The 23468-nt window shown below is 41.1% G+C and overlaps 1 protein-coding gene across 2 annotated transcripts; it reads right to left on the bottom strand.

Moving 5' to 3' along the window:
* Positions 1-318: 318 nt before the first annotated feature.
* On the bottom strand, positions 319-21577 carry otud3 (OTU deubiquitinase 3). Of its 2 annotated transcripts, none has more exons than XM_063033060.1 (9): positions 21486-21577; positions 20409-20791; positions 15771-15919; positions 11566-11678; positions 9655-9777; positions 9010-9156; positions 3901-3997; positions 2721-2887; positions 319-1508 (listed from the first exon to the last, which is right to left on the bottom strand). In XM_063033060.1, exons 2-9 carry the CDS (start codon positions 20609-20611, stop codon positions 1332-1334), a joined length of 1176 nt encoding a protein of 391 aa, XP_062889130.1. In that variant the 5' UTR covers positions 20612-20791; positions 21486-21577; the 3' UTR covers positions 319-1331. The 2 variants fall into 2 exon arrangements, with proteins under 2 accessions (XP_062889130.1, XP_062889129.1); XM_063033059.1 differs by lacking the exon at positions 21486-21577 and adding an exon at positions 21094-21479.
* Between the last annotated feature and the right edge of the window lie 1891 nt (positions 21578-23468).

Below are 23468 nucleotides of genomic sequence, written 5' to 3'. Positions count from 1 at the left end.
GCAGGTCAGACAGCATCTATGGAAATGAATAAACAGTTCACACTTCAGGCTGAGACCCTCCATCAGGACTGGAAAGGAAGGAGGAAGATACCAGAATAAGAAATGGGGGAGGGGAAGGTGAAACCAGGCGGGTTGGGGAGGGGTGAAGAAGCTGGGGAGGAGATGGGTGTAAAAGGAATCCAATAGGAGAGGAGAGTGGACCATGGGAGAAAGGAAAGGAGGAGGGGCAGAGGGAGATGATAGGTGATTGAGAAGAGGTAACTGCAAGTCAATGTAATAGTGAAAATAAAAGATTTTTAAAACAAACTTTAGTTTCTCAATGAGTTGATTTATTAACATTGTATATACAAACAGAAATAGAAAGTAAAAAAATCCAAAATTGTACAACAGCCAGCTCTTTTACATGGCTGTTCATGGGAGTTACTGTTTCAAACACTTGACTTTTCTCAATAACTTTCCAAAATTTTTATTGCCATAAAAACATCTCAGTATGTAGAAATTCAACAGAACAAGTTTCTTTAACTTAAACCACCCCTAGGAGTGTTAAAACAATAAGACTCTAATGAATAAATTACTAACCATCATCAGAAATTTCAGTTCTTCTATGAACCTCATTTGGTTTCGGCAGTTGCCCTGCCTATTCACATACTTGGAACAGTCCTTGGGGAAAGTATCCTCTGTATTTGGTGGTTAGCAGCATTCTTCTTCTTAAACTCTACACTAAAAAATGGTTTCAGTCCTGAAAAAGGTTTTCTTTATAACTTTTCTTATAAATTTTCCTTACTGATGTCAGCAAGTGACAGCTATTCTATGCTCCATTCAGAAATACTCCTGTGCAAACCCACTCTATAAAAGTCTCTTTTGGGAGATCTGCAAATAATTGTAAAAAAGGCCCCAATTTCCATCTCGATTACTGAATGTTAATGGAGGCGTAAAGAGGGCATGATACTTAAAATCTGATCGTCAGCTCTCTAAACGACATGTTTAAGAGTTAAAGGCACACTCGCCTTCAAATCCATTTATTCCTAAAATTTATCCAACTATTTCAACTTACTATTTTGATTCTTAGTTGTTACTATTCTTAAAACTTTATTGCATTTATAAAGTGTAAATAATTCACTGTGTTTGCTTTTTAGAGACTTTCTTCCAGTTTACACACATTTACAAAGAAAAACGAAGTTCTTCAAAAAAAAGCTTATGAAGTCAAACAATGTTAATCTAAAGCAGCATCAGAAATACAAATTCCCTCCTCCTTCCACCAAATTACTCCCCCCCCCCCATTTATGAGACTTACTACGCTAGGCAATCTTTAGTTGTAGGGGGACCTAATGTCAAATATTTAACGTAGCAAAAGTTTTGACTAATGTAACTGGTGGCTGCAAGTTCCCATCAGTCATGAGCTCTTCCACATTATTGCTCCTGCTGTCTAGAACTTTTTGTCGATGTCTCTCTTCCTGGCGTTTCTTCTTTTCTCTCCTTAATTGTTCTTTTCGTTGCTTACTTGTAACCTAGTTTTAAAAATTCAGGAGAATGAGGGTGGGGAAAAAAACTTTGATTAGCACAACTAATTTAAATAGCTATGATGAATTGCACTATTTAACTGTTTTCTGTAATAAGCATTTCAAAAAGCTGTGTATCATACGAACTTTAGTTTTGTTATTTGACACGCTTAACAAAATAAAGTTCCATTTTTCACAGTTTTCTGATAGTTTGGACTTTATCCAGCAGGTAGCTGAAACAAGGAAGTTCCCAGATATTACCCAAGTTGGGAACGTCCTTATATTTATAAATCACATTTCATGACCTTTGGCCAGTCCATTGTACTTTGTGTTTAATACTTTTAAAGTGAAATCAGTTGTAATGTTAGCAAATTCAGTGTGATAAAGACTATATAATGTTTAAGTAACACTGACGAGGGACGAATATTGGTAAGGACACTGGGGACAACTCCACTGTTCTTCAGAGTAACAGCAGGATACTTATAATCAGCCAAGTGCACTAGCATGGGTTTAGTTTAGGGATTCTCCCAAAATCCACTTACAGCACTGTAGCAGCCCCTCAGTATTACACTACAGTGCACACTTGTATATTGGTGCTCAAGTCACTAGATTGAAACTCAAATCAACAGATATCCATGTTAATGGACTACAAATGGCCTCAATTCCTTCAGTAGCTGCCATAGGACAATAGCTAATGAAAATATAAATAGTCAGAGGCAAGGCAAGGAGACTGAGTATGCTGATCAATTGTCACCCAAAATAACTGCCAAGAGTAACACATGAATGTTTGCCTTTTCAGCAAAATACCTAGGGTGAGAAAATACACACCCTATTTGCAAAACTGTATCTCAGTAAATCCTTGGGAGAAAATACTGATGAAAATGTACAATACACATCTTTCCATTTCCACTAAATTAATGTACATTTGCTGATGACAAGTGTAACTTTAAAGCAATGCTGATTGGCATACGACTCCTCTAGAAGTTGGTGATAATTTGCCTTATCATTTGCTAGCCAAAACGTAACAAGTCTAAAAGACTGCTGGGCAAATTTATCCATCTGAAGCTGTTGAGGAATCCACTCTTCATTATAATATTCATGCATTTCATATCACTTGGTACTGTTGACTTCGTAGTCTTTAGTATAAAATTTACGTTATCACACATCACTGTATAAACCGCTTTTTTCAGAGACCAGTCACACAAAAGATATTTAACACACCTTATTTTTGGTCCTCTTATTCTCTTCCTTTTTGTTCAGTGTCCTATTATTTTCAATTTCTTCAGGGTTTACACCTTGATTTCCAAAAATCCTATTGCCACTTCCATTCTCCATCCAGAGAGAAGACACGTGATGTGGGCTGTTTTTGTTAGACTCGTCAATACAATCTAATCCAGCAAAACATAACTAAATTCAACTCTAGTGATTCTGTAGCAATGAAATCATTAAATCTTAATCTATGTGGAAAGAGGCATGAAAAGGCATTGCAAATTACCTCAGAAATTTTCAACCAAGCTTCAAGTTGCTCTACTTGGTAGTGTATTTATTCACTAGATGTACAAGGTGCTTACCCAGACTTACGAAGGGTGATTGATATGTTTGTGCCCTAAGATAGGAGTCGCCAATTTTAGAAAACCTAGCATATTTATATTTCAACATTGTCCCCTCCTATGTTTACACACTTAGCCAAGCGGTCGTGGAGCATACGGATCCCTTCTTTGTAAAAATCAGCATCTTGGACCTCCAGAAGCGGTCGACAGCGGGGGTGATTGATAAGTTCATGGCCTAAGGTAGAAGGGATGAGTTATACAGCTCTCATTACATGCACATGTAGTTCAACTCTGAGTGATTATGCAGAAAGTTTGAAGTTCATAACTCATCTCTTATCCATCACCCCTGCTGTTGACCACTACTGGAGGTCCAAGACGCTGGCTTCTACAAAGAAGGGATCTGTATGCTCCACGACTGCTAGACTCAGTGTGTAAGTGTAGGATAGGACTATGTTAAAAAAATTAATGTGCTAGGTTTTCTAAAATTGACTCCTTCTACCTTGGGCTACGAACGTATCAATCACCCCTTGTACTGCAACTTTTTAGTTAAAATCGCATTCTTGCATTTTGACAGTTAAGCTGATCTTCAAAGACAAAATTTAGGAAATATTATTGATCTAGAAATTTGCAAAGTGAAACATTCATACAATTTACATTTCGGAAAGATTCATGGAGGCTGCAAAACAATCCTTGTGAAATACAGACAATCTGCTAAAAGTGGCGAGTCAAAAGTGAGTCGTGAACCTTGAAGTGAATTTAGAGCATTAAAGGGTATTGTTCAAATGCTCATGCTGAAATAAACTTGCAACATATATAGAAAATGAATTTCAATATTTGCACATAGAACTCACTTTTGTTCTTTAGTTCATCCATCTGCAGGACGGCAGCTATTGCAGACTCGATGTCGTGGTTTTCAAGCTCTAGATTTTGAACAATCAAATCTGTGTCCTGAAGACAAATAACAACAATTACACAAAAAGTTCTCTTTCCCCAGTTTTTCTACCTGGCTAACAATGAACACCAATTTTTCTTGACACAAGGTCTGTTTGGATTCGTGACTTCAGGGGTTATTACAGCCATGTCTGTTTTATGTTACTGGATCAGTTATCCAGAGGCACTTCAAACCCCTTTGTGGCAGCTGAGGAATTTAAATTACATTAAGCCAGAATCAATTATTATTACCATGAAACTTTTATATGAAACAGAAACATATGCCATATAAAAAAAATCTGCTACCTCAGAGAAATATAAAATATAAAATGTCATTGTGATTGCAATATGCCAAGGGTGGGGTATGGAGCGCAATCATGACAAAACACACTGCATTTCCAGACAAAAATATGCACACAGCTCAGTGCATCCTCTTCGTTAATCCTGATTCCATAATTCAAGTTTCAAGATGGTGCAGAGCCTCTTTCTCCATTGAGGATGCAGCTCAAATTTAGCTAGTTTTTAGGTTTATTTTAAAATAAAAAATTCACAAGAATGGTCTTGTCGACACAGACAGAAATTAGGGGTCAGGTTAGGGTTTAGGGACAGGGATGTGGGGTATTTGGAGGACAAGCCAGAGTCCAAGGCTCTGTATTTGAAGGCCAGTGACAGACCGGAGCTTGAGGCCTAGTTTTTGAGGTCCCGTCACTGGTGAGTTCAAGGCCTGGAGTTTGGACCCCCATCTATGTAGCGAGTCCTGGGTTGATACTGGAGGCTGATCAGAGATCCAGGCCAAGACCCAGAAGCCAGAGCACGAACCTACAAATCTCAATGAGTCTGCTGGTGAAGTTGGGACCCAGTGTGTGCAAGTCCATGAATTTCTGGAGGCTGAAGACAGCCCATCCTGGGGGTTAGAGGACTGTGTACATGCGTGGGCAGGTGGGTGAAAGGGAAAGAGGAACGGGGCTTGTTATACTGTTCCTGTCAGTATGTTCTGTTTTGTTGTGTTCTATGTTGTTCTGCTCTGCAGTGTGGTCATGCTATTTTGGCACTGAATGTATGGTTACACTTGCAGCACATCCTTGTGTATGTTGGCTGTTAACAACAATGACACATTTCACTGTATGTTTTGATGTACATGTGATAAATAGATCTGAATCTCATCTGGGGACTTGTCCCACAACCTCATATGGTAATACTCACAGAATCATGCCTTTCAATCAGCAACACAATGGCAGGACAGATGGAGGCCTCACCATTGTGGAAACAGGTCAAAGGTAAGGAAATTTCCTACACCTAACACCTTTCACCGGAATGTGAAACAGCTTCCCTCCATATCTGAAATCATTAGAAAGATAAAACTGTATAGCAATGCCTCTGAAGGAACTTCAAGTGTAGTCCAACAGCAACACAGCTTTCAGATGGTAAAACTAACAAAGGAAAAGTTTACCTCACCTTGACAAGGTGAAGAAATGCATCGCTGATACAGCTATCAAACAGTGCTGCTTCATAAATAACTACTTCAAAGAGGTCAAGATGAGCTGGCTCCAGGCTGCGATGGATCACTGGTCCAAACACCACAAAATTACTGCCCCCAACATCAGAGAAGTGTTTGATCACTTAGGAACATGCATTTAGGAACCCTTATAAAATATGAGTCAATGAGAACATGGAAGTTAACCTTTCTCACTGGAGGGGGGAAAAAAAACACAAAGGAACAGAGTTGTAGCTGTTGTACGTCAAACATCTCAAGCCCAAAGCATTAACGAATCCCAGGATCTTGGGCTCAACCATCTACTGCTTCATCAACCACATTTCCTCAAAAGATGTGGGGGATATTTGATAATTATGCCATTTCACAAGTATCTCCTCAGTTAATGATAAACTCTGCTCATCTTCAGCAAAAACATAACATTCAAGGCTGGGGTAACAATGGGCAAGTAATGTTTTTGCTAAACAATTAGAACATGGAACAGTACAGGAAAATACACCGTTCAATGTTGTGCCAACATTTTCTGCTATTCCAAGACCAATCTTACCCTTCCCTCCCATGTAGCCCTCCATTGTTCTTTCATACATGTGCCTATCTAGCGGTCTCTTAAATATTCCTAATGCATCTGCCTCCAACACCACCCCTGGCAACACGTTCCACACACATCCCACTCCGTAAAAACTCTACCTCTGGTGTACACCCCCCCCCATTTTTTCCTACAATTGCCCCCTAAATTAGCCATCCTGGGGAAAAAGTCAGACTCTGGCTGTCCAAGCTATGCCTCTTATTATCTTGTACACCTCAAACAAGTCACCCCTCATTCTCCTTTGCTCCAAAGACAAAAGTCCTAACTTATTCAATCTATCCTCACAGGACATGCTCTCTAAGAATTACGTGCTGGACGCGGAGGCTGGTGGGGGTAGTAGGTGAGAACAAGAGGAACCTTATCCCCAGTAGGGTGACGGGAGGATGGGGTAAGAGCAGATATGTGTGAAATGGAAGAGGTGCGTTTGAGGGCAGCTTTGATGGTTTCATCAGAGTAAATACAAGGTGTTGTTCCTCCAACCTGAGTGCAGCCTCATCTTGAGGGTAGAGGAGGTGATGATTGACATATCAAACAAGTAGCATTTGTTTTGTTTACAAGGATAAGTGCTGGCACATAATTCTCCAGAACGTTCCACCATCTCCAACAGGATCCCACCACCAAGCACATCTTTCCCTCCTCCCCCACCTTCTGCTTTTTGCAGGGATCGCTCCCTATGCGACTCCCTTGTCTATTTGTTCCTCCCCACTGATCTTGCTCCCGGCACTTATCCTTGTAAGCAGAACAAATGCTACTTGTTTGATATGTCAATCCATAGCCTCCTCTACTGTCAAGATGAGGCCGCAGTCAGGTTGGAGGAACAACACCTTGTATTCCATCTGGATAGCCTCAAACCTGATGGCATGAACATCTATTTCTTGAACCTCTGATTCTGCCCTCCCCCCACACTCCTTCACCATTCCCCATCCCCTTTTCTCCTCGCCTGCCATCACCTCCCTTTGGTGCTCCTCCCCCTTTTCTTTCTTCCATGGCCTTCTGTCCTCTCCTATTAGATTCCCCCTTCTCCAGCCCTGTAGCTCTTTCACCAATCAACTTCCCAGCTCTTTACTTCATCTTCCCCCTTCCGGTTTCAGCCATCACCTTGTGTTTCTTTCCCCCAACCCCTTTTAAATCTACTGATCTTTTTTCCCTCCAGTCCTGTTGAAGGGTCTTGGCCCAAAGCGTCGACTGTACTCTTTTCCATTGATGCTGCCTGGCCTGCTGATTTCCTCCAGCATTTTGTGTTGCTTAGATTTCCAGCATCAGCAGATTTTCTCTTGTTAGGCCTCACCAATATCTTATACAACATCAACGTAACCACCAAACTCCTGTACTCAATACTTTGATTTATGAAGGCCAATGTGCCAAAAGCTTTTGTAACAACCCTATCTATTTCTGATGCCACTTTCAAGGAATTATGATTCTGTATTCTCAGATTCCCAAGTTCTACCGCACTTCTCAGTGCCTTACCACTCAAGAGTTTAAGTCCTACCCTGGTTTACCCTCCCAAAGTGCAACGCCTCATACTCGTCTGCATCAAATCCCATCTGCCATTTTTCAGCCCATTTTTCCTGCTGGTACAGATCCCGTTACAAGCTTTGATTGTCTTCCTCGCTGAACAGTACACCCCCAATCTTGATGTCATCTGCATATTTGCTGATCCAGTTTACCACATTATCATCCAATTTGTTGATACAGATGAACAACAGTCCCAGCACTGATCCCAGCAGCACACCACTTGCCACAGGCATCCAGTCAGAGAGGCAACCATCTACTACCATTCTCTGGCTTCTCCCACAAAGGCAATGTCTAATCCAATCCTCGTTCTGAATGAATGAACCTTCTTGACCAACCTCCCATGCAGGACCTTTACAAATTACTGTGTAAACAACATCCACTACCTTGCCTTCATCAGCTTTCCTGGTAACTTCCTTGAAAACTCTACAAGATTGGTTAGACACAAACTACCATGCACAAAGTTATGCTAATCAGTCCCCGTCTATCCGAATACTCATATCTGGTCCCTTAGAATACCTTCCAATAACTTACCCATTACGGATGTCAGACTCACTGGCCTATAGTTTATGACTTATTCTTAGAGTATTTCTAAGCAACTGAGCAACATTAGCAATACTCCTGCACCTCCCCTGTGGCGAAGTACATTTTAAATATCTCTGCTAGGGCCCCGGTAATGTCTGCATTGGCCTCCAACAGGGTCTGAGGGAACATTGAGGCCCTGGGGATTTATCCACCCTAATTTTCCTCCTCGAACAGGATAAGGACAGAAAAACCTCCCCCTCTAATCCATATTCCATTAACTCACTGCTGCTATGCCTTATTTCTATAGACTCTGTGTCCATCTCCCAAGTAAATACAGATGTAAAAAATCCACTTAAGGTTCATTTAATATCAGAGTATGTATACAACCTAAAATTTGTATTCTTCACAAACATCCCAAAGAATGAATAATAAAAACATCGCAGCCCCGAAGCCCCCCGCCCCACCCACCAGATTTGAGAGCTCCACCATCTCTTTTGGCTCCATACACAGATGGCCATTCTGATATTCCAAAGAACCAATTCTGTCCCTCACTTTCAAACGGTACCCCCACTGCTCTTTGGCTTGATAAGCCAATAAACTATAAACTGGTATGACTGAGTCCCACACCAGATCACGTGAACTTTACCACTGTAGTTCTGCACTATACTGAACTTATCATTGAGCCAATAAATAAAACAAAAAAAGGGTTGCAACTCCCAGAAAAAAAGCTGTATACAGAAATAGAAACTGGAGTAGGCGTGAGCTTCATAATAGCAAATGAAAAGACATCAAATCAGATTTTAATTAAATGGGGAACATTGTCCCAGTAGCTGGGAATACTAGTTCATCTGCTTTTCTGCAAGCTTAACCAAGATTTTCTGAAGGCAGCCTGTCTAATTGTTTCCGATTACTCACCAGGCATCCTGTTGCATTGCGTACTTTTTGAACTGCATCATCCATATCTATTTCTGAACCTCCGTTTTCAAAATCCCGTATATCTTCCACTTCGTAGTCACACATTTTGTTTCGATCTTTCTTCTTTGAATCATCTTTCATGAGCATCTGTGCCAGTCACATATTTAAAACATGAATATTTGTGGATCTGGTGCTGCTGATACCATCTTACAATAAAAGAATATTGCTTTCTCATCAGAAGCTACATAAACCTCTGGGCAATGAAGTTACCTTTCACTACTGTCACACATGCCATTATCCACTAAAGTTAAATTATTTCATTCCTGCCACTCCAAATAGTTAATTTTGACTCAATTCATTCCACAGCCAGCACTGAAAGAAATTAAAACCTTCATGTTAATAGGAGCTTGCAGTTTTGTTTGCAAGCAACACCAAAATATCCACCTAATCTAATTTTTTTTCTAATCACCTTTGATTTTAGTTACTTGGATGTTTTTTCCCCTGACTTCTTCCTTCTTAAGAACTGGGAAATTGGTTATAGTCTAAAAACTCTAATCATTGGTCAACGTTACACATTTACCACTAAAAAGCCACTGGGCCTCCAAATGTGCAAGGGCCAGGAGACAGTCAAATGCATTCACCAACCTCAGTTCTTAGGTTTGCAGGAGCTTCTGAATTATCATTGACCTTACGCACACTGTCATAGTGCTCTCCATATCTGTAGGCAATATGCAACTCGGCAGCATTACTCTTCCTGGTTCCAAAAACCTGCAGTGTTAAAGTAATTGATTAACATTACAGATTCACTTGCTGTTGGACATTACACATATCCAGCCCATTTTATTATCTTATGCAGAAACACAAAGTAATATAATTTATGGAGGCAAGGTTTACATTGTACCGTGTATACTAATAAAGGAAACCTGTGTATCCTTGGCACATTTCATTACACAGATAAAATTGCTCTCTACATTGATTGGCTGATAGGATGAAAATGAGTTTCAGACAGACTTTCACATGGTGTTTACATACACATAACGGCGAGATTTAAATTATATTGAGAGCTCTATGGGCATTTATATAATTTTTTAAAAGTCTGTCACGAGCCTTGTGGCCCATCAGGCCGATCCTTATTCCGGTTTCCGTGATGTGAAGCGACTGAGAGTACGAAACTACCCCCCCCCCCCAGATAGGACGCCAGTCTATTGTGAGGTTAACCCCCAGCATTTTTGCTGGTACCCATTCTCAGCTGGGTAGACAGGAGCACTGTGTGGTTAAGTGCCTTGCTCGAGGACACACACGCTGCCTCGGCTGAGGCTCCAACCCACGGCCTTCAGATCGCTAGTCCAACGCCCTAACCACTTGGCCACGCCAAATTTATATAATAGACATCTCCAAATTCTACAGTATTTAGAACACTGGATTGAAATCATTCCAGGGTCTCACCATCAGTATTCATCACCATTATAACAAGTGTTATTTTAAATGTCTATTAAAATACACCATTAACATGAAAATCTGCTATGTTGAAGAATTAATCAGCAGCATTTCTCCATCTTTGATTGTGGAGAAGGTGGGAGAATGGGGTTGGGGAGAAAAGTCAGGCAAGATGGAACGGTGGAGCAGACTCAATGAATCGAATGGCCGGATTCTGTTTGAGTATCATAAGATCTTATAGTCAATCCTCTGTAACTCACAGATCAAACACACTCTTTATAAATGCACATCATACAAGTGCTTTAAAGAGAGCAAAAACAGCAGAGTAACACATAATGTGCGATGCCCCATTCTAGTTTGCTTTATAGAAAAGGTACAGCCCACCAGCAACTAGGGAAACTGAATACAAAAAAGGTCAAGCTTCTGTTATAAAGGACATGGGTGAGACCATATCTGGAATACCCTGCACAGTGGTCTTGTTACTTAAGGAGCGACATTAACACATCAGAAGCAGTTTAGAGAAGGTTCACTAAACTAATAACAGGAAATGGTCTGGTCACCTTATGACAAGCAAGAGAAAATCTGCAGATGCTGGAAATCCAAGCAACACACACAAAATGCTGGAGGAACTCAGCAGGCCAGGCAGCCTCTATGGAAAAAGAGTACAGTCGACGTTTTGGGCTGAGACCCTTCAGCAGGTTGCCTGTTGAGGTGGTGTTGGGCAGTCTTTTAGCATTTTTAAGTCAGAGGTAGATAAGAGTTGACTCTGAATTTCAGGCTCTGTCAATGCTACTGATCACTCTCAAACGTTAATTGCTAGACACCAGTTCCCACAAACAAGACCGATATCCAAAGTGGAGAGGAAGGACATGACACTTCATGCAGAGTCAGTGCATCAAAATAACATCACTACAATGCAAGTTTGATGTGTACTGCAGAACACTGCAGAGGGAAGCAGCCAAGTACTATAAGTAATATGGTAGCGTTCTGCAGGAGTCATTCACAAAGTCATTCATGTTTTGCAGTGCTGTTCTATAGGCATTTTTCAATATAGCAGCCTCTAACACTTGCTGTACACTATCATAGTATCCCATAATATGAACTGAACATTAAATTTACCTGCCAAAGTGGGGCGTTAAGCTGGTGGATCACTATATTCACTTGATTGTTTCTTGCAAAGGCTACTATCACATCATTGCCAACAAACGTGCCTGGCTTTTCCAGATTTGTAACTGAAAATTAGATACAAAAACATGTTATATTCAATTATATATGCTAAATATTAATTATTAAACAGATGGAGTTATGGAAAATATTGCCCAGAGGTAAAAATTTGGATTTAATATTTATAGTTTGCTAGAAATGAATTGGTCTCTATTACATCAAGTTAGCTTACCCATTCATATCAATCATTAGTAACTGACAATAGTTTTTTGCTCTTCAACACAATAAATTAAACATTTCAACACCACGTTTAAACTACTTGTATTTCCAAACCTGCATTTTGCTGGTCATCTCTAGTTTTATTTTTGTCACAAACAAGAGAAAATCTGCAGATGCTGGAAATCCAAGTAACACACACACAAAAAGCTGGAAGAACTCAGCAGGCCAGGCAGCATCTATGGGGAAAAAAAAGAGCACAGTCGATGTTTCGGGCCAAAACCCTTCATCAGCACTGAAGAAAAAAAGATGAGGAGTATGAGTTAGAGGGTGGGGGGAGGGGAGGAAGAAACACAAGGTAATAGGTGAAACCCAGACAGGGGGAGGAAAGGTGAAGTAAAGATCTGTGAAGTTGATTGGTGAAAGAGATACAGGGCTGGAGAAGGGGGAAATCTGATTGTAGAGGACAGATGGCCATGGAAGAATGAAAAGTGGGAGGAGCACCAGAAGATAAGGAGAGAAGGTGAGAGGGGAAAATGGGAATGGGGAATGGTGAAGTTTATATCCCATCACCTTGTATTCCGTCTGGGTAGTTTCCAACCAGACGGCATGAACATTGATTTCTCAAACTTCCGGTAATGCCCCTCTCCTTCACCACCCCCATTTCCCAGCATTTTGTGTGTGTTGCGCTAATTTTTGTGTGATTTGTTTCATTGTTTTATCCAAATACCTTAGTGTATTTGTTGGAAAAAACAATGTGTACAGTTAAGCTGCTACATCATGGCTGAAAGATCATTAATTGTCAAGGTTTTGGAGTTTAAGTATCTGCCTATTATACCTGCTACAATCCAGAGGCAACCAGATCCATGGCCAGCGAGTCCATTGCGTGAAATTCTCTCAAAAATGGCTGTACTTTCAGGAAGTACATTATATTTGAGCTTTTAGTCATGTAGCAACATGTCTCCTTTGGAGAACAGTAAGAAGAGCAGGCTATACCTATAAACATCAGCACAGGACCTTAGATGGTCAAAGAGCAAAATGTGGCCCAGAGTCGCTGTACTGTTATCTAAGAGCAAGATCATGTGAATACCATTATCAAGTTTTCATTTTAATTGCACACCAGCTGGCCAAGGTCAAATTATGCTCTTTATCATCAAGTTAAAATCCTGTAATTTTTTGTCCAACATTATTATAGGAGTATTGCCAGCATGTATAGGAGTAACAACAGCAGTTATTTGAGCTAACCCACCATATTTTGAAAGCACTCAGTAACACATAATAAGAGTGACTCTGTTAACATTCAGTAAACGTTTTTACAATAAATATGACCAATGTAAAGTGTGTAAACACTTAGATTAAATTTTTTTTAAATACTCGAGTGGTGTACACATTTCTTGTATTTGTTTCTTATATTTGTATAACAGCAACTTTGCACACCATTAGTCTCAGTCAAACAAAAAGCTGATTAACTGTCCCCAGAAAAGTTAAACTGTAACCTTGGGCTTAATAAATGCATGCAAGTAATTACACAAGTTTGAGAGTTACACGTTTCTATAATTCGCTTGATCCAAAAGTCTGGCTCCCCACCCAGGTCCTGAGGTCAGATCAGTATTTGTAGACTGTGTGGGGAAGTGCAATTAAAAGGCTTGCATTCATACAATACCTCTTGCACTCACAGGATATGAGAAAGCACTTCACTAGCTGAAGTACTTTTGAAATATACTTGTGAGTTTTAACATGGGAATTGTAATAGCCAATTTACACGCAATGACGAACTCTTTAAAAGATCATGTTATAGGAGTTCATGTATAAACATTAAACAGTGCCCAGCTCGAGTGGAGTTCCAGCTTCGCATCTTATCGATGACAACATTCCAACAACACACTAAAAAGTACTGTATCAGTTCAGATACAAGAGAAAATCTGCAGATGCTGGAAATCTAAACAACACACACACACACACACACACACACACACACACACACAAAGTGCTGAAGGAACTCAGCAGGCCAGGCTGCATCTATGGAAAAAAGTACAGTCGACATTTCGGGACAAAACCCTTCAGCATGACTGGAGAAAAAAAGATGAGGAGTAGATTTAAAAGGTTGGAGGGGGGGTAGGGGAGATAGGTGATAGGTGAAACCTGGAGGGAGAGGGATTAAGTAAAGAGCTGGGAAGTTGATTTATGAAAGAGATACAGGACTGGAGAAGGGGGTAGTCTGATAGGAGAGGACAGAAGGCCATGGAAGAAAAGGGGAAGAGCACCAGTGGGAGGTGATGGGCAGGCAAGAAGGTGAGAGTGGGGAAAAGGGATAGGGAACAGTGAAGGGGGGGGGCACCCATTACCAGATGTTTGAGGAATCGATGTTCACGCCATCAGGTTGGAAGCTACCCAAAGTGTTGTTCCTCGAACCTGAGTGTGGGCACATTGCAACAGTGGAGCAGTGGTCCCCAACCTCCGGGCCGCGGACCCATACATTGCTGCAAAGCATGCAGGGGTGCAGCGGTAGCCGGGGCGCACCCAGCACGTCTTTAAGAAAAAAGCCGAAATAAACAAGCTAATTAATTAGGTGCCGCCCAGTTGCCGATTGCGTCGCCTCTGATCTGGGCTGACATTTATGTGCCAAGCGGCACTTAATTAATTAGCTTGTTTATTTTGCCTTTTTTCTTAAAGATGGGCTGGGTGCGTTCCGGTCACCTCTGCATTCTCCGCGGCAATGTATCGGTCTGCGGCCTGGAGGTTGGGGACCACTGCAGTAGAGGAGGCCATGGATTGACATATTGGAATGGGAGTGGGAAGTGGAATTAAAATGGGTGGCCACTGGGAAATCCCGTTTCATCTGCTGGATGGAGCGTAGGTGCTCAGCGAAGCAGTCTCCCAATTTACGTCAGGTCTCATCGATTTTTCCATAGATGCTGCCTGACCTGCTGAGTTCCTCCAGCATTTTGTGTGCGTTGTATCAATCAGAGTTTATTGCCAAATCTTTCACTGAGAGGCTTCATCGCACAATCCTTCAGAGACAATAGCAACCACTGTTAATTTCAGACAAGCAGATAATCATTTATCAACTCTTCACCCATCTTCTCTTGTACATTACCCTCCTCCAGCCCCAAGTCATTATTGGCAGAACAGGATCATATCAAAGCACTGCCATGAAAACAAAATCCGACAGGATGTAAATCACACTAATGTTTAACAGAGAGGCAGTTTCAGCTGTTGCAACAATGCCCCTCAGAGTGATGGAATTGTACTCCAGGTAAGGAAGTCCCCAGGGAAAGGGAGGCATGCTAAGCATTATGTCTGGAAGAAAAAACGTTGGAGGAGAATCGCACTTCCAAGCAGCCCCTAGCTAAACAGTGAATTTAAATGATGGAAAGCATAGTAAAGCTGATAACCAACATGTCACACATATGCATTTGTTCAGGAACTGATCTCAACTCTTGTTTAAATAGTCATATTATTATATAAAAACAAAGTACTCGCAATGCCATAAATCTGAAACAAAATATTCTGACAATGAGCATTTCTTCCTCAGCATCAGCGGAGAGAAAGGAAGTCACTTTCCAAGTTGATTAACTATTAGAACATATTCTACTTCAACAGAGGCGCAGTATGGCAGCATAGTGGTTAGCACAACACTTTAATAGTACCAGTGACCCCGGTTCAATTCCCAGTACTGTCTGTGAGGAGTTTGTACACTCTGCCCTGTGGCCACGTGGGTTTCCTCCTGCAGTCCAAAGACATACTGGTTGGTAGGTTAGCTAGTCATAGTAAATTGTCCCGTGATTAGGCTAGGGTTAAATCGAGGGTTGCTGGGTGGGGTGGCTCAAACGGCCCATTACACACTGCATCTCAATAAATAATACAAGTTTTAAAAAAGTAATTTTAATTACCATTGTGTTTTTACAAGTTTAATAACTGAGGAAGTCATATACAGGGCTCACCATATCGATCAAAAGGAACATCGTCTTCCACAAATGGCTCAAAATCTTGCCGGTGCTTTATCATGAAGTCTACTGTTTCTCTCCGGTGCTTTAAGTGGTTCCGGGAGTGACCTTCCAGCTGATCACCAAGAGCACGAAACAAACAATTCCTTTCAAAGAGAAAGACACAACTTTAGTTAAGCTCGTGCTGCTCTCAATTAAGTAAATATAAATCAACAATTTCATCATCTTTTTCACAGGACACCTGCAAAATGTTGTCAATGTTTCAATAGCAATTCAGTCATTCAGCATCCGAGGAGGAAACCGATTCAGGAACAGAATCAGGTTCCATATCACTGGCGTATGTTGTGAAATTTGTTGTTTTGAGGCAGCAGTACATTACAATACAAAATTTAAAAACTATTAAAATCCTGCATAGACTACATTACTCAAAAGTAAGGACTCATAAAATATTCCCAGAGGTGTCCCCAATGTGTGAGAAATGCAAGTCCTCAGAGGCAAATTTGTTACATAGTTATGCTTTATGTCCCAGGATACAAGAGTATTGGAAGCAAATATTTGAAGTCCTATCAAAGGTACTAAAGGTTCAGATAATACCAGACCCCATTTTAATAATATCTGGAACTTCTGCGAGGTCAAATAAATTCCAGGCTACCCAGCAACAACTCCTGACCTATGGCATACTTAATGGAAAGAAACTCAATACTGATGTTCTGGAAAAAGGAGGAAACTCCATCACTCAGACAATGGCTGGCTGCATTAATGGATACTCTGCATCAGAGAGGATAAGATACGTTATCAAGGACAGACTCAAGGAATTTGAAAAAACCTGGCAACCATTACTGTTGTATTTAGAAGAGAATGACTGCCGAACTAAGTGTGGGGGGGGGGGGGTGCGCGCTAGGACCAAAACAGCACATACAGGAGGGGCGAGGGGAGGGTAGGGCTGGGAAGGGGAAAGGAGATGGGGTGGTAGGGTTTCCTTTGCTTTTTGCTTGTTTACTATACATACATTCATTTGATTTTCATTATGTTGTTATAATAAAAAAAAGCATTGTACATTAGGACATTGTCGGTTGTGGTTAAGCTGATGTTGCTTCACAATGAAAACATTTGAAACATAATTTAAAAACTATAAGTGAGAAATATATATAACAAAATTAAATTAAATAAGTAGGGCAAAAAAAGGAAAAGATTAGATCAAAGTTATTTTTCCTTAAGTGGTTTAGCATAGTGTAGGCAAGGACACACACTTCACCATTAAATGGTTCTCTTCCTTGTTACATTTCTACAGCCATTTAAAAAGATACATGCTATAAGGACCATCAGGCTACAACTGCCAACCCATCTTCTCTATTCCCTTCCTGCATTTCCACATACACTACCTCATTTCTCAACAGAAACTGCAGCGTCTTCCTGAAAAGCGTTATGGTTTCACATTTCTTTCACTACAGTTTCTGCTTGACCTGCTGAGAACTTCTAGCATTTACTGTACTTAATCTGGATTTTCCCGCATCGGGCCCCGTGGGAGGCTGCTTCTTGGTGGATTAAGGCCCCAAGGAAGGACTGAGTTCGAGGTGTTGCTCTCCTCAGTGCCAATGGAGGTTGCTTTTGAAATTCCAAAACACAAGTGATTATTGGTGTGGACTGTAGTTTGTACTGATCTCCTTCAGTTTTCTGTGTTTTCTTTCTTGTTGTCAATTGGCAGGTGGGTGATAGGTTACTTTTTTGGGTGAGGGAGGGGTTGGGTGTTTGATGTTATTGCCTCCGTTTTGTTTTGCGTGGGAGAAGCTTAGTGGGGGGATGGTTAGGGACTTGATGTTTCAGCTGCCTTGTCTGGGAGAGTGATCTGTTAACTTTTAGGTGAGGGAGAGGTGGGGGGGGTTGGGTTTTGTGAGTTGTGTTTGTTTTTCATGTGGGAGGGGGGCCTCAACAACCTTCATGGGCTTTCTGTATTTTTTGGCTATCTGGGGAAGGCGAATCTCAGAGTTGTATTCTGCACACGTACTTTGATAATAAAAGGAACCTTTGAACCTTTTCACCGTTTTCATTATTTTGCTTTTGTGTTCTATGTGCTTCTTATTGAAGTGGAGATATTTGCTCTCAAATACTTTGCTTAAATCCTGTGTTTAATACCGTACAAAGCAGAAGTGATTGCTGGCATCTAATCTGTCACAGTCTTCAATCGGATTAATCATTGCGATCAGGCACTATTCAAAAATTGACCCAAGAGAGTCAATTTTTGCAAGTACATTATTTCCTTAAGCTCTGCATCTTTACAGACATTTGCAACCCTTACTAGATACCCGCTTTTGAAACAAGGACCAAGACTGAGTGCAGTGTTCCAGATGCCAAAGATAGTTTTAAAATACTCTTTGGATTTATACATTATACTTTTTACCATGCATGCTGACATTTCATTTGTTTTAAGTTCCTAGGAACATTGAGGTAACATTTAATCAATTCTACTGGGATCCCAAAGGTCTCTCTTTTATTCCAAAATGTCAAATGCATTCCAATTTTAAAAATAATCTACAAAATTAAACCTAGCCCAATAGTAATTTTCCTGATCATTGACCAATTTAGAAAATTGGTATAAAATGAAGGAAAAATAAAGGACAGGGCATTGGATCAGAATAGGTGGCTAGAATTACACCGTCACTACAGTGTGAACAGAATATATAGGTAACTCTGTGGGGTGCATTTTAAGAACTATAGCAAAAAACTGCAGAATATTTTAAGGTTATAACACATCACTGTGATACAGTGCCCAAGAATTCTCATTAAGTTTTACCAGGATTAGCAGGATGAATTGCCACCTGAGCTACACCCCTTTAATATATAATTCTGTCACACAAGGAGTTCAAAGGCAGGATAATTTCTGTTTGATGTATACTGTATCTATCAGCTGGAATAAGTGGCATTTGTAAAGGATCCTCAATGTAGAAAACTAATGGCAATGTGTAAAGGAGTAATATTAATCAGCATGGATGCCAGCTATTAAAATAGTCTGGTGAAAGAAGTGAATTTCAATAAAGAAACAAAGAAACTGTTTTCAGAGGAGTTTCCAGATAGAAGGCTTAGCTACCATAAACAAGCAAAGAGAGTATTACAAAGTAAAATTTGGAGAGTAGATACTTTTTCACTGAAGTGGGAAAGCGTAAAGATGGTGTAGCATTGTAGAGATGGAAGCAGTTACATCATAAATCAGGCAATGATGATTCAGTTCTGCACAGAATATACAGAAATCTAGTGGCCTCATTTACAGTACATTTGGGCACGCTTATAATCTTTGCATATTACTAACAGAACATTGTAGCTCTCTATTCTGACTCCAACCCTCTAACAATTTGCACAATTTCCATGAAATCCCATTTGCCTTTTCACTTCATAGCACATTACAAGATAACAAATGCACCTGTGTACATAGTTCCACTCAAGGACAATGATGTTATTAAACTTCATCACACTTTCATCTGCCGATACTTGGGTTACTGCACAGGATCACTGCCAAGTAGCAATATGCAGGATCATCATAAACAAGGGTAATATTATCAAATAAAATTGCTAATTTTGCATATTAACATTTTAATTAAAAGATATTTATTTATTTATTTTGCGATACAGTGTGGAGTCAACCCTTCTAGCTATGCCAACCCAGCAACCCCGATTAACCCTCACCCAATCATGGGACAATTTACAATGACTATTTAACCTACTAACTGGTAAGTCTTTGGACTGTGGGAGGAAATGGGAGCACTGGGGAAAACCCACACATTCCACAAGGAGGATGTAAAAAGACTCCTTACAAAAGGTGCCAGAATTGAACTTTGACACTCTGAGCTGTAATAACGTTGCAGTAACTGCCACCCTACTGTTAACTGGCAACACACAACTCAAATATCAAAAGGCAAGACGCAAAACTATTTTTTTTAAAACCTGAAATTAGTGTATGCATCCTTTCTGTGGATTGGTAGCATGAAATGTAAAGCACAAAGAGCAATCACACTGAATTCAGGAAAAAAATGAGCATAATCTAGGCCTTAAGGGCATACAATTAAGGAGAAATAAACACAGAAAATAAAAATAGTGTGGCTTCTAAAAATTAGAAATAAAACTAAAACACTGTATAGAAATATAGTTGTTGTTCAAATTACTGAATGTTTCTAGCCACTTTATTTTAAAATCTACAGCAGGAAGTGTCCAGCTTCAGCTTGTGTCGTTTGCATCCATTATTGCATAATACTTTGATATACTCCCCAAGTTTGCAATTAAAAGCTTTGAATTTTAAAAAAAGCAGAGCTGGGTTCACAAATCAGATTTTCCAGCAAGGTGCAATTTGGAGTAAAAAACTCTCGCTCTCGCATTCGAAGCAAAGCACGATTTGGTCGCCGATTACAGTTCAAAGGGGGGAGACCAACGCCAATATTAGCCCTTTTAGTATTTTAGAGAAACCTTGCAATTGACTAAAGGGTTTGGAATCTTAATCCTCTCTTAACTTGGAGTAAAGACAAAGTTATGTGTAACGTACACGGAATCAAAGATATGAAGTACCATTGCCAGCCACTAGTTTACAGGTCAAAAGATAAAACATTAGAGATAGTGGGTGAAGAGAATGTACTCCTCACCCTTCCTTACCCATCACCGGGCACCTCCCGGAGTTTGAGTCCCATGGCTAGCAGCTGGTTGGCAAAGCTGACAAACTCCTCATCCTCCGTCCCACCCTGGCTCCTGTTCTTCCTCTCCTTCGCCAAGGCTCGCCTCGCCGCCTTCTCGTCCCTTTTCCGCTCCAAGTCCAGTTTCCTATTAGTCCTCGTTTTAACCACTTGCTTTTTAGACATGGTCACCAAACCCGGTCGCTGCTCTGGGGGGCTTGGGCCGGTATTAGAGGAACAAAAGGCCGAGTGTCACCATGGCGACTGACCAAAGCTGAGGGAGGTAAAACGCATGGAACGAAATAGGACGGCGGAATCTATGCCCTCACCTCTTTTCACCTCCAAGTGGGGGAGGTAGGAATTAATCTGGAAAAAAAAAGGAGAAAATAATGTTATTTATTGGGAGCAGGTGGTTGGTCAGCGTAACTTACACGACTGACGCAATGTTATAAAGAGAAACCGGACAGCACCCCATATTATGACAATCTTTTGACGCCGCAAGAAATGCTACTAAGTTTATTTTTTCCAAATCGGCGACTGAGGCCTACAGCTAAGTCCGAAACCTCGGGCTTGCGTGCAGGTGCTGCCCGTCAAAGGTCACCGTCACTCGGCCACCTCTGACCGGCAGGCTCCTCCCTCTTTCGTCGATTCTTTTTTTTTCAAATTACCGTTTAGAGAAGCGATTAGGGGGCGTGTGTTCTCCCGGACTGAGGCGCGCCGAAGAGTGGGTGCCGTGTGTCGAGTGCCGAGCCCCTGGCGGTTCACCGTCACGCCCGGCCTTCGGCGAGAGAGAGAGAGAGAGAAGCGGCAGGCAGCCGGCGAGCTGTTGGATCCCACAAGGGAAGCAGCGGAGCCCCGATCTGGCAGCAAGGCCCGCCCTTAGCCCGGTCGGCAGCGCTTGGGCAGGCAGCAGGGCGCGCAGGTCATCAGCCCTGAGGCCCGAATTCCTGAGTGTGTCCTGCCGAGACCAGGCTCAGCCTCCGCCGTCGAATCGCGGGCTTAACCTGCTCCAAACCTAGCCTGTCCCAATCATAATACCCCCCATCTCTGCTCAACCTACCCCAACCTGACTTTCCTTATCCAATCTAGTGCTGAGCAATCTTAGCCACTCTCCATGTCATAACCTGCTCCAATTCCAATCTGCCCTAATCATAATCACTCTGTCTCTCCCAATAACAACCTGGTCCAATTGGAATCTATTCCATTCAAGTCAATGCTGATCCTATTCGTAGTTCATTCTATCCCGACATAACTCTTTCTATCACAAAGGCGAGAAAATCTGCGGATGCTGGACATCCAAAGCAACACACTCAAAATGCTGGAGGAATTCAGCAAACCAGGTAGCACCTATAGAAAAGAGTAAACAGTCGACATTTTAGGCCTAGACCCTCTTTCTGTTCTAGTTATCCTCCATATAGTCCATGTCGTCTCATCACAACTATTTTGTCTGAATCACAGTCCATCTTATATCTACATCTGAATTTCTATTCCAGTAATAAGACCATAAGTCATAGCAGAATTAGGCCACTTGGCCCATCAAGTCTGCTCGGCCATTCCATCATGGCTGATTTATTATACCTCTCAACCTCATTCTCCTACCTTCTCCCCTTTGATGCCCTGACTAACAAAGAACCTATCAACTTCTGTGTTAAATATACCCAATGACTTGGCTTCCACAGATTCACCACCTGGCTAAGGAATTTTCTTCTCTGTTCTAAATAGATAACCCTTTATTCTGAGGTTTTGCCCTCTGTTCCTGGACTCAAAGATGTTTTGCCTTCTGCCAGTCAGCCAATCTTCGATACATAATAGTAAACAGGAGGAAATCTGCAGATGCTGGAAATTCAAGTAACACACACAAAAAATGCTGGTGAACACCTGGACGTCGACTGTACCTCTTCCTATAGATGCTGCCTGGCCTGCTGCGTTCACCAGCATTTTTTGTGTGTGTTGATACATAATAGTATCTTTCTTGTAATACCATGCACTCTTAACTTGTTAAGTGGCTTCATATGCAGCATCTTGCCAAAGGCCTTCTGAAAATCCAAGTAAACAACATCCACTGACTCTCCGTTGTCTATCCTGCCTGTTATTTCCTTAAAGAACAACAGATTTGTCAGGCAAGATTTTTGCCTAATCTATCATGTACCTCAAAGTACCCTGAAACCTTATCCTTGATAATGGACTCCAACATCTTCACAACCACTGAAGTCAGGCTAACTAGCCTATAATTTCCTTTCTTCTTCCTTCCTCCCATCATAAAGAGTGGAAAGTATATTTTCAATTTTCCAATCCCCTGGAACCATTCTAGAATCTAGTGATTCTTGAAAGGTCATTTCTAGTGCCTCCGCAATCTCTTCAGCTACCTCTTTTGGAACCCTGGGTGTAGCCCATCTACCTTCAAACCTTTCATCTTCCCAAGCACCTTCTTGGTAATAGCAACTACACTCAATTCTGCCCCTGACATTCTCAAATTATTCCAAACTAATATGATCCTGCCTCTTTTCCATTCTTATTGCAATCTTCTCCACATTTTATTGCCTTCCTGTTTCAATTTGTCCTTTTATATTGCCTGAATATGTAATCTAATTCTCATTTGGTGCTCACCCAAGGATTGGGATTGAAACGCTTGAAAATTTAACTCCCTCCAAGTCAGCAAATTTCTGCATGAATAATCCAGCAATATTTATGGCACCATGTAAGAACTCACAGTATTAGGGGAAGTGTGGATTGAAGACTGATTATCAAATAGATAATTGAATTTTAGATTAAATGGTAAGACTCTGGGCAGTGTGGAGGATCAGCGAGATCTTGGGGCCTGTGTCCATAGGACACTCAAAGCTGCTGAGCAGGTTGACAGTGTTGTTATGGTGTATGGTGTATTGGCCTTCATCAACCATGGGACTGAGTTCAAGAGCCGTGAGGTAATGTTATAGCTATATACGACCTTGGTTAGACCCCCCTTGGAGTACTGTGTTCAGTTCTGGCACCTCATTACAGGAAGGATGTGGATACTATAGCGAGGGCAGAGGAGATTTACAAG

Source organism: Mobula hypostoma, chromosome 25, assembly GCF_963921235.1.
Source record: "Mobula hypostoma chromosome 25, sMobHyp1.1, whole genome shotgun sequence".
Lineage (NCBI taxonomy): Eukaryota > Metazoa > Chordata > Chondrichthyes > Myliobatiformes > Myliobatidae > Mobula > Mobula hypostoma.
The sequence above is the reverse complement of the archived record's forward strand: the minus strand, read 5'-3'. Positions and strand labels throughout refer to the sequence as shown.

Excerpts from the sequence above, each read along its gene's own strand:
- otud3 (XM_063033060.1), bottom strand. The coding sequence starts at position 20,611 with ATGTCTAAAAAGCAAGTGGTTAAAACGAGGACTAATAGGAAACTGGAC. Across the intron at positions 11,679-15,770 it reads TGTTCCTTTTGATCGATATG|TTACAAATCTGGAAAAGCCA; the intron begins GTGAGCCCTGTA and ends TCTAATTTTCAG. Across the intron at positions 9,778-11,565 it reads TTAACGCCCCACTTTGGCAG|GTTTTTGGAACCAGGAAGAG; the intron begins GTAAATTTAATG and ends TTAACACTGCAG.